The 11,232-nt window shown below is 46.7% G+C and overlaps 1 protein-coding gene across 1 annotated transcript; it reads left to right on the top strand.

Annotated features, from left to right (window-relative positions):
- The first annotated feature begins 313 nt into the window (after positions 1-313).
- Positions 314-10,542, top strand: LOC142255372 (protein kinase C delta type-like). The gene is made up of 10 exons (XM_075326948.1): positions 314-761; positions 1,082-1,188; positions 1,860-2,033; positions 2,193-2,284; positions 2,517-2,579; positions 4,343-4,481; positions 6,411-6,602; positions 7,969-8,100; positions 9,784-9,987; positions 10,322-10,542. Exons 1-10 carry the CDS (start codon positions 338-340, stop codon positions 10,388-10,390), a joined length of 1,596 nt encoding a protein of 531 aa, XP_075183063.1. The 5' UTR covers positions 314-337; the 3' UTR covers positions 10,391-10,542.
- Positions 10,543-11,232: the final 690 nt, after the last annotated feature.

The raw sequence follows: 11,232 nt of genomic DNA, 5'->3' as shown, positions 1-11,232 counted from the left end.
ATCTGTGATTTTCCACCTGATTCTTTTCTCTTCTGTTGTATTTTGGTGCATCTTTGACACAATTTACAATATAAGTGCAGCAATCACTGCAATACCCATCAATGGAGCGGAGCAAGACTGACATGAAGCCCCTGCATTGTGCGGCTGCAGATGTCACAATGCGTCACATGTTCCATGAGGTTCTCTGTGATGTCATGCTGCTGTGTGACATCACATAACCTGTGACTTGTGCGCTCGGCCATCTTCTTTCCCTCTGTGGACCTTTACCGTCTGACGTGTGAAGGTGCACTTTTTTTTCTCTTGCTCAGTGAACTTCTGATTGTGATAATACCACAACATGAGTGTTAGAGCGGAAAAAAAGCGGAAAAATACCTCCAACAGAGAAGAGACCACCAGTTCTAGCAACAGGGATGGTCTCTTATTTAGATATAGTGATGTCCCTCGTATCACCAGAGTGGACACTAAGAGGGAGTGTAACTCCCCCAACTTACAGCCTCTCCGAAGAGGAAGAGACAAGTCTAGGACTCGGGAATCGAGGACCAGAGATGAGGCTCCTTATAGAAAAAGGAGATGTGTTGATGCTGGAGAGGGTCAAGCCCTAAACAGCCCCCCAGAAATGCAGGTGGGCCCCAGAGTCTTCAAAAGGAAGAGAGAACATCTGGAAGGGAAACGATCCTCCACTGAAGGTGAAGGAACGAGCCGAACCTGTATGACTGCGGCCAAAAGAACAAAACCAGACACCAACTTTTACCAACTAGAAGGTAAGATGGAAAATTAGTCTTAACTGGGGCGTAATCCCGCCCAATAGATGGTTGTATGTAAAGCTAAATATCGCCATCAGAACCGTCAAGTCTATGGGTGCACAAACAAAGCGGACCCCAAAGAGATCATCCACATTACATCCGATATTTCCAGAGACTTTGCAATTATTAACATAAGAAACTGTATTTGGTTTAGGAAATGTTAGTAACTGTTGATGTGTATATATATATATATTCTGGATGAAAATCAGGTGATTCTATTATTGGCTCATGTGACATTGTCCTAATGACTCCATGTTTTCTGCTCTTTATCTCACCAGGAGAAAGCTCCTCCAGGTCTGCTGCCCCGTCATCCTCTGTGCCAGACCCCCCGTCCGTGGAGAGCTTCATCTACCACAAGGTTCTTGGGAAGGGACGTTTTGGAAAGGTTTGTAATTAATGGATTTTTCTCTAATTTGTGCTTTTTTGACTAATGCTCATAAACTGTGAAACCCATAGAAAGATTGGGGTTTAATGATCCTCTCCTCAACATCAAAAGGGGTTATTAAGGGTTAAAGACATCACTGTCTACTCTCAAAAACAGCGCCTCAGCTGCGGCCCAGCTCCACTGACATCAGAAGGATTGTATTGCTATTCCACACACAACCTGTAGACAGAGGTGGCGCTGTTTGGGAAGAAAGTGGCTCTATCTCTGGGCTCCCGGCCGCCCCCGTCACCTGGTTACAGGGTATTTTACTGTTTGGAATCTCAGCATTTCTCTGTAATTGTAGGAAACCAACATCATATATTTAATACCACATGTGACATACAACAGTGCATGGTGGTCACTGAAACTGATGGACGGATGCACCGGGTCCTCCAGAGGTAGAAACACTCTCTATAATACAAAAGGGCAATGGTGTACTGTGGATGGCTCAGGACATGAATTCTGCCCCTGACCTGTGGACCATGAGCATTCCCGGAGCCCCTTCCACCAGTGCAGACATGAAGAGGCCATGGCGGCTACATACGAGGTTGGGTTTCCGGTATGGATCTACTCTGCTCTGGCAGATTCCTGCACCTCGCACCCCAGATAACTGATTTCTGCTCCTCCTTCAGGTGTTGTTGGCCTCGGAGAAAGTCACCGGACATCGCTTGGCAGTTAAGATAACAAAGAAGAGGCAGCTAATAAAGGAAGGCCGGACAAGAGTAGCAAATCTGGAAAAACATGCGCTCCAGATTGCACAGCGCAGCCCCTTCCTCTGCTCCTCGTATGCCACGTTCCAGTCACCGGTAAGAGCTCGCGCCTCCATCATTGTCTCCTTTTATCTATTATAATCGCTGGAAACTGTCAGCAAGTTTGTCCTCAGAGAACCCCACAACTCATCATCCTTGTATAGGTCACTGTGTATTATGTTTGTGATGTAACATCCTCGTCTTCTTCTCCCCCAGGATCACCTCTTCTATGTGATGGACTACATGGCCGGAGGTGACCTCCATCACCTGATTAAGAATAAAGCCCCATTTGATGTAGAGACCACCAGGTAAGAAAAGCCGGGGGTCTATAGGGCCTATGGGGGGCATACAAGGGTTATAGAAATGCCCCGCCTGAGTTATCCACTTGTTTGTCAGGAAGATTGATGACCTCCAATATGGCGGCCACTGTCATCCCCCGGCACAGGCTCCGGGATAGAACAGATCTGCAGCAATGCGTCCTCCATATCAGTGCGGATGAGGGACAGGGACCATTACACGTGTTTCTCTCTTTCCTACCAGGATCTACACAGCTGAGCTGGCGTCCGGCCTCCAGGCCCTGCATTCACGAGGCATTATACACCGGTAATGAATTCTAGAAGATTCTCTTATAATGTAGAGCATTGTATAGATTATTCCTGAGGTATTGTGGGGGCGACATTTACCCACCTGTACATGTAGATATACACACCTGTACACCCCAGATACACACCTGTACATCCAGATACAAACCTGTACATCCAGATACACACCTGTACATCCAGATACACACCTGTACACCCCAGATACACACCTGTACATCCAGATACACACCTGTACATCCAGATACACACCTGTACATCCAGATACACACCTGTACATCCAGATACACACCTGTACATCCAGATACACACACCTGTACATCCAGATACACACCTATACATCCAGATACACACTCCTGTATATCCAGATACACACACCTGTACATCCAGATACACACACCTGTACATCCAGATACACACCTGTACATCCAGATACACACTCCTGTATATCCAGATACACACACCTGCACATCCAGATACACACACCTGTACATCCAGATACACACCTGTACATCCAGATACACACTCCTGTATATCCAGATACACACACCTGTACATCCAGATACACACACCTGTACACCCCAGATACACACACCTGTACATCAAAATACACACACCTGTACATCAAAATACACACACCTGTACATCCAGATACACACCTGTACATCCAGATACACACACCTGTACATCCAGATACACACCTGTACATCCAGATACACACACCTGTACATCCAGATACACACACCTGTACATCCAGATACACACCTGTACACCCCAGATACAGACACCTGTACATCCAGATACACACCTGTACATCCAGATACACACACCTGTACATCCAGATACACACCTGTACATCCAGATACACACACCTGTATATCCAGATACACACACCTGTACATCCAGATACACACACCTGTACACCCCAGATACACACACCTGTACATCAAAATACACACACCTGTACATCAACATACACACACCTGTACATCCAGATACACACCTGTACATCCAGATACACACACCTGTACATCCAGATACACACCTGTACATCCATATACACACACCTGTATATCCAGATACACACACCTGTACATCCAGATACACACACCTGTACACCCCAGATACACACACCTGTACATCAACATACACACACCTGTACATCAACATACACACACCTGTACATTCAGATACACACACCTGTACATCCAGATACACACACCTATATATCCAGATACACACACCTATATATCCAGATACACACACCTGTACATCCAGATACACACACCTCTATATCCAGATACACACACCTGTACTCCCCAGATACACACACCTGTACACCCCAGATACACACACCTGTACATCCAGATACACAAACCTGTACATCCAGATACACACACCTATATATCCAGATACACACACCTATATATCCAGATACACACACCTGTACATCCAGATACACACACCTATATATCCAGATACACACACCTGTACATCCAGATACACACACTTATATATCCAGATACACACACCTATATATCCAGATACACACACCTATATATCCAGATACACACACCTATACATCCAGATACACACACCTATATATCCAGATACACACACCTATACATCCAGATACACACACCTATATATCCAGATACACACACCTATATATCCAGATACACACACCTATATATTCAGCTGTCCATATATTTCTATCAATTTATCCACATTCTGTCTTTCTTGTAACTAAATATTCTTCTCTTCCAGGGATCTGAAGCCACTAAACATCTTCATAGACAGTGACAGACACGCCAGGATCGGGGACTTCGGCCTATCAAAGATCAAGTTCCATAAACACCAGAAAGTTTCTGGATGTGCAGGATCCCCAAGATACATGGCCCCTGAGGTAAGAACAAGTCATATTACATAGGGATTACTGGTTGTTCTATAATTATTAATCAAGTTACGAAAGCAGACGTTTCACTAATGACCACACTTTATACAGGGGCATCCGTGGCACCCATACACATGAGATCACCACATACATCCCTCCTGTATGCTGGACACATACCATACACATCCCTCCTGTATGCTGGACTCATACCACACACATCCCTCCTGTATGCTGGACACATACCACACACATCCCTCCTGTATGCTGGACACATACCATACACATCCCTCCTGTATGCTGGACTCATACCACACACATCCCTCCTGTATGCTGGACACATACCACACACATCCCTCCTGTATGCTGGACACATACCACACACATCCCTCCTGTATGCTGGACACATACCACACACATCCCTCCTGTATGCTGGACACATACCATACACATCCCTCCTGTATGCTGGACACATACCACACACATCCCTCCTGTATGCTGGACACATACCACACACATCCCTCCTGTATGCTGGACACATACCATACACATCCCTCCTGTATGCTGGACTCATACCACACACATCCCTCCTGTATGCTGGACACATACCACACACATCCCTCCTGTATGCTGGACACATACCATACACATCCTCCTGTATGCTGGACACATACCACACACATCCCTCCTGTATGCTGGACACATACCATACACATCCCTCCTGTATGCTGGACTCATACCACACACATCCCTCCTGTATGCTGGACACATACCACACACATCCCTCCTGTATGCTGGACACATACCATACACATCCTCCTGTATGCTGGACACATACCACACACATCCCTCCTGTATGCTGGACACATACCACACACATCCCTCCTGTATGCTGGACACATACCACACACATCCCTCCTGTATGCTGGACACATACCACACACATCCTCCTGTATGCTGGACATATACCACACACATCCCTCCTGTATGCTGGACACATACCACACACATCCCTTCTGTATGCTGGACACATACCACACACATCCCTCCTGTATGCTGGACACATACCACACACATCCCTCCTGTATGCTGGACACATACCACACACATCCTCCTGTATGCTGGACATATACCACACACATCCCTCCTGTATGCTGGACACATACCACACACATCCCTTCTGTATGCTGGACACATACCACACACATCCCTCCTGTATGCTGGACACATACCACACACATCCCTCTTGTATGCTGGACACATACCACACACATCCCTCCTGTATGCTGGACACATACCACACACATCCCTCCTGTATGCTGGACACATACCACACACATCCCTCCTGTATGCTGGACACATACCACACACATCCCTCCTGTATGCTGGACACATACCATACACATCCCTCCTGTATGCTGGACACATACCACACACATTCCTCCTGTATGCTGGACACATACCACACACACATTTCTCCTGTATGCTGGACACACACCACACACATCCCTCCTGTATGCTGGACACATACCACACACATCCCTCCTGTATGCTGGACACATACCACACACATCCCTCCTGTATGCTGGACACATACCACACACATCCTCCTGTATGCTGGACACATACCACACACATCCCTCCTGTATGCTGGACACATACATCCCTCCCAGATATTAGACACTGTTAGATCCCTATGCTCTGCAACAGTCCCCCACTCTGATCCCATACACTGCACCCACTGTGTGTGAGTCTCGCCCCCTTCGGACCCCCATACTGCACAGTACATGGAGATCTGTTGTAGTCACCTGCCGTCTGTGCTGCTTGTTGCTAAGCAACTTCTAAAGATTCTATAATGAATAAGTTACAGAGTCCAGAGTCATAGACAGAGATCGCTCCCAACTTCCTGACTGTTTCCATCTCCTCCTTCCATATATTCCACAGGTTCTCCAAGGAAAAGAATATGATGAAATGGTTGATTGGTTTTCACTCGGTGTCATTGTGTACTTCATGTCAACTGGAAAATATCCATTCTACAATGGGACAGACATAGACAGACTGAAAAGGTCTATTTTGGAGGATAATCCAATCTATCCAGAAGATCTGAACACCGACGTAAAGGACCTGATAAATAACGTGAGTGGTCATATATGATGGAAGGCGGGAAGCAGCGGGGTAACATGGGGGAGTCACAGAGGTGGTACCCTGGGGGCCAAATCCTATAGGGAGCAATATTCCAGAATTAGGGCCAGGATTAGAGTTGGGCTCAGGCTAGGATTGGGGTTTGATAGTGATAGGGCTAGGATTAAAGCTAAGATTAGGGTTGGAAGGGATTAGGATTAGGAGTAGAGGTAGGGTTAGGGTTGGAAGGGATTAGGGTTAGGAGTACAGGTAGGATTAGGGTTGGAAGGAATTAGGGTTAGGAGTAGAGGTAGGGTTAGGGTTGGAAGGGATTAGGGTTAGGAGTGGAGATAGGGTTAGGGTTGGATGGGATTAGGGTTAGGAGTACAGGTAGGGTTAGGGTTGGAAGGGATTAGGGTTAGGGGTATAGGTAGGGTTAGGGTTGGAAGGGATTAGGGTTAGGAGTACAGGTAGGGTTAGGGTTGGAAGGGATTAGGGTTAGGAGTAGAGGTGGGGTTAGGGTTGGAAGGGATTAAGGTTAGGGGTATAGGTAGGGTTAGGGTTGGAAGGGATTAGGGTTAGGAGTACAGGTAGGGTTAGGGTTGGAAGGGATTAGGGTTAGGAGTACAGGTAGGGTTAGGGTTGGATGGGATTAGGGTTAGGAGTACAGGTAGGGTTAGGGTTGGAAGGGATTAGGGTTAGGAGTACAGGTAGGGTTAGGGTTGGAAGGGATTAGGGTTAGGAGTGCAGGTAGGGTTAGAGTTGGAAGGGATTAGGGTTAGCAGTAGAGGTAGGGTTAGGGTTGGAAGGGATTAGGGTTAGGGGTATAGGTAGGGTAAGGGTTGGAAGGGATTAGGGTTAGGAGTACAGGTAGGGTTAGGGTTCGGAAGGGATTAGGGTTAGGAGTACAGGTAGGGTTAGGGTTGGAAGGGATTAGGGTTAGGAGTACAGGTAGGGTTAGGGTTGGAAGGGATTAAGGCTTTGTGTAGGATTAGGATTACAGCTCTTGTAATAAAACAGAAAAAAAACAAAAAAACTATAGATAAAAAATATGAAAATAAATTAATGTACGAAGTTAATTTCTTAATTTTATATCAGATGTCAGGAAAAAGTAGAAAAAACCCCACTAGAGCTGAAGGGCAAACCATAATGACATCAGTATGATGTATAGTTACAGTACATGTGCCCGGGGGATAAGGGGGCAATACTGGAAAGGTGGAGGGGACTCAGGGAGGGACAACGCTCCACAGGTCGGGAGGCACAAAATTCTGGCCTTGTCCTGGGCGCTGGCACCCCACGCTACACCACTGCCCGGAAGGAGCCATTATTCATGATTGTCAGTCACCCAAGATAACAGACTCTTTTTGCATTTATTCCTCAGCTTCTCTGTAAATCTCCGAAAAAGCGACGATTGTTTGTGAAACAGCGACTGAGGACACATCCGATGTTCAGGACAATTGACTGGATGGCTTTAAAATCAGGAGAACTCTCTCCACCAATCCAAGTGGAGCCGGTACGTACCTAATACGATTGGGGGGTATTTAGGAAATGACTGAGAGCAGTAACTGACAATGGTCCATAACAGGGACAAGTATTTGGTTCCTTTCAGGGGTTGCCTTGAAGAGGGGAGCCAGGTGGTGGCCGGCAGTGCTTCCCCTGGCTTCAGTACATGTAAATGTCTATGCAGAGCACCCGTTGGGGCTTGAGTCAGTAGTCGCCACAGTCTCTGTTACCTGCATCATTGCTTGTGGGGTCCTCATCATAGAGAGGGAGGGCAACATAAAGCACACGCCAATCTCTAGTAAACCAACAGGAACTTCTTTATTGCAACTCTCACTTCTTTCCACTCTTCAGGCCCTTAGGACCACTCATGCTTTGTCTGTTCTACATTGGGGCAAAAACATATCTCTTCCTGGCACTCGCCCTGGGCACTATCCTCCAGCAGCTGAGTCCTATGCACTCTTCCTGGCACTCGCCCTGGGCACTATCCTCCAGCAGCTGAGTCCTATGCACTCTTCCTGGCACTCGCCCTGGGCCCTAGGCACTCTTCCTGGCACTCGCCCTGGGCACTATCCTCCAGCAGCTGAGTCCTATGCACTCTTCCTGGCACTCGCCCTGGGCACTATCCTCCAGCAGCTGAGTCCTATGCACTCTTCCTGGCACTCGCCCTAGGCACTATCCTCCAGCAGCTGAATCCTATACACTCTTCCTGGCACTCGCCCAGGGCACTATCCTCCAGCAGCTGAGTCCTATACCCTCTTCCTGGCCCTCACCCTGGGCACTATCCTCCAGCAGCTGAGTGCTATCCACTCTTTCTCCCTCAGTATCCTTTCTGTTTGGATGCCTTACCTCACTTGGTCTCTCAGACACATTACAGCTCCCGGCCAGTTTAGGGTCGCGTCCGCGGTCTTTGTACCCCGACGTCCCACCGGTCTCAGGATGCTCCACTGCCCATCCACAGGGTGAGCTCTTGGTACACGGGAGGATTCTGCCCTTCCTAGGCACGCCCTGGCTCTGGGCCCTGCGTTTCTGCTTCAGCTCCTGCCGCTTCATTGACTCACAAACTCTGCTTCTGAACCTTCTGCTCACTCCTCCCTCCTGTCTCCGTCTCCTGGTCACCAACCCCACTGCTGACTTCCTATGTCCCTGCTCTATCCTATTGACTATCTAACTACTCCTATCATCCCCACTCCTGCTCTACTTGTTTCCCTAGTTGTAGCTGAACTATTTGCTATCTCTAACCCTATATCTGCACACTCCTGACCCTGCTCTATGTCTCCTGCCTATCACAGCATACGGGGCCAGTACTCCCCATTACACATTATATACAGTTTATAAGCACATACATTTCTCTGCTACATCACATATACACCCTGCATCTGATAAGTGGAACCAAATGCTGCCCCTTTTCCACTCTGCTACATCCTGCTTTACATACAGTATTAGTACAATATCATAGCACTACCTTCATAAGAGTGGGCGCTATTCCCCCTCCTACAGTCTGACACCCCACCTCTTTATACTCCTCCCAATAGCGGCAGCCTGTTTTTTCTATGGTAGCTATGCCCTAAGCAGTGCAGGTTTTTCACATCACATCTAGGTATGAGTGTTGGGACCGATCCTTTTGGCTTCTTGCGGGAAGTTGTAATTTTACTGTGGATATTAGTGAACTCTGACATCATCTTTCTTGTTACAGACACCAGACCAGGATGTCATTCCAGTGGTCACCATGCTGAAGGCGAGAAAATCACAAAGACCTCAATTAACATCTGAGGAACAACAGCATTTCATGGACTTCAGCAGCGTCAGTAGAAGGTGGAGACATCTACAGCCAGAGAACCTGTGGAGAACAACACCTAGCTCCACCAATTCATCCGTACAAGGAGCCCTGATAGATATTGTGAGTCTTCTAACCCTAGATAGCAAATTACATCAAGGCCAATCAAGTTAAAGGGGTTCTCCCAACTGAAAAGAAGTCTACAGCTACTCTATGTGATTGCAGACTGCCAAATCATAACTGTGCAATGTGCACACTGTCATGATTTTCCCTGTATTCCTGGTGTGTGTGGTCACGTTACCAGATTTATGCGATGTGAAATCACGACTAGAGTGATAGTAGACTTTTCATTTCAATCTGGACAATCCCTTTAAGACCACTCTTTTAGGCAAAGCCCCTTTCAGGCACTTATACTCAGTGACATTATTTTAACTCTTTCTTTTTTTTCATTTCACAGGATTTATTTTCATCCACCTCGTCATCCTCCGAGTCCTCATCATCGATGATCTGTCCGGATCGTCAGTGATTATTATCACATCATCGCTGTTCTCCTCGTTCAGAACAATTTTATGGAGGAGCAGCATAAACAGCAGAAGACCTGCATTAACTGAACATCTCTGCCCAACGAAGGGTAGTCCTTCCATCATGCTTCGTAGAGTTTTTCCCCACTGGGGTTTTTTTACTCTACAACATGCAGAAGGACGACTCTTCATAAATCAGCAAGTGGCAGAGACATCCATAGATATGTACAGCAGTGGTGTGCCTGGTGTGTGGAGCTACGCACAGTACAGATTCCACCAGGTCAACAAGACTATCTATCTTCTCCATCAGTGACAGACGAAGGGTAGTCCTTCCATCATGCTTCGTAGAGTTTTTCCCCACTGGGGTTTTTTCCCTCTACGACGTGCAGAAGGACGACTCTTCATAAATCAGCAATTGGCAGAGACATCCATAGATATGTACAGCAGTGGTGTGCCTGGTGTGTGGAGCTACGCACAGTACAGATTCCACCAGGTCAACAAGACTATCTATCTTCTCCATCAGTCACATACGAAGGGTAGTCCTTCCATCATGTTTCGTAGAGTTTTTCCCCACTGGGGTTTTTTCCCTCTACGACGTGCAGAAGGACGACTCTTCATAAATCAGGAATTGGCTGAGACAAATCAAAACAAGAACAATAAACTTGTTTACAAAGATTACAAATCTCTTCTTCAAATATAACTTATACATATATACAAAAAAATATTATTATTAATCTTTTATCTAAATAGATATGGGGATCATTCCTTACATATAACGGATCAGTTCAGTTTATTCATTTATGTTATACTAGCTGTACTACCCGGCTTCGCCCGGGTTAATAGCTGC

Source organism: Anomaloglossus baeobatrachus, chromosome 10 (genome assembly GCF_048569485.1).
Source record: "Anomaloglossus baeobatrachus isolate aAnoBae1 chromosome 10, aAnoBae1.hap1, whole genome shotgun sequence".
Taxonomy (NCBI): domain Eukaryota; kingdom Metazoa; phylum Chordata; class Amphibia; order Anura; family Aromobatidae; genus Anomaloglossus; species Anomaloglossus baeobatrachus.
This window is presented reverse-complemented; position numbering and strand designations above follow the sequence as displayed.

What these genes read in the sequence shown, in the direction of transcription:
- LOC142255372 (XM_075326948.1), top strand. Translation starts at nt 338, where the DNA reads ATGAGTGTTAGAGCGGAAAAAAAGCGGAAAAATACCTCCAACAGAGAA. An exon ending in CAACTTTTACCAACTAGAAG is followed by an intron (nt 762 to 1,081) that starts GTAAGATGGAAA and finishes TTATCTCACCAG; the next exon opens with GAGAAAGCTCCTCCAGGTCT. An exon ending in CAAGATACATGGCCCCTGAG is followed by an intron (nt 4,482 to 6,410) that starts GTAAGAACAAGT and finishes TATATTCCACAG; the next exon opens with GTTCTCCAAGGAAAAGAATA.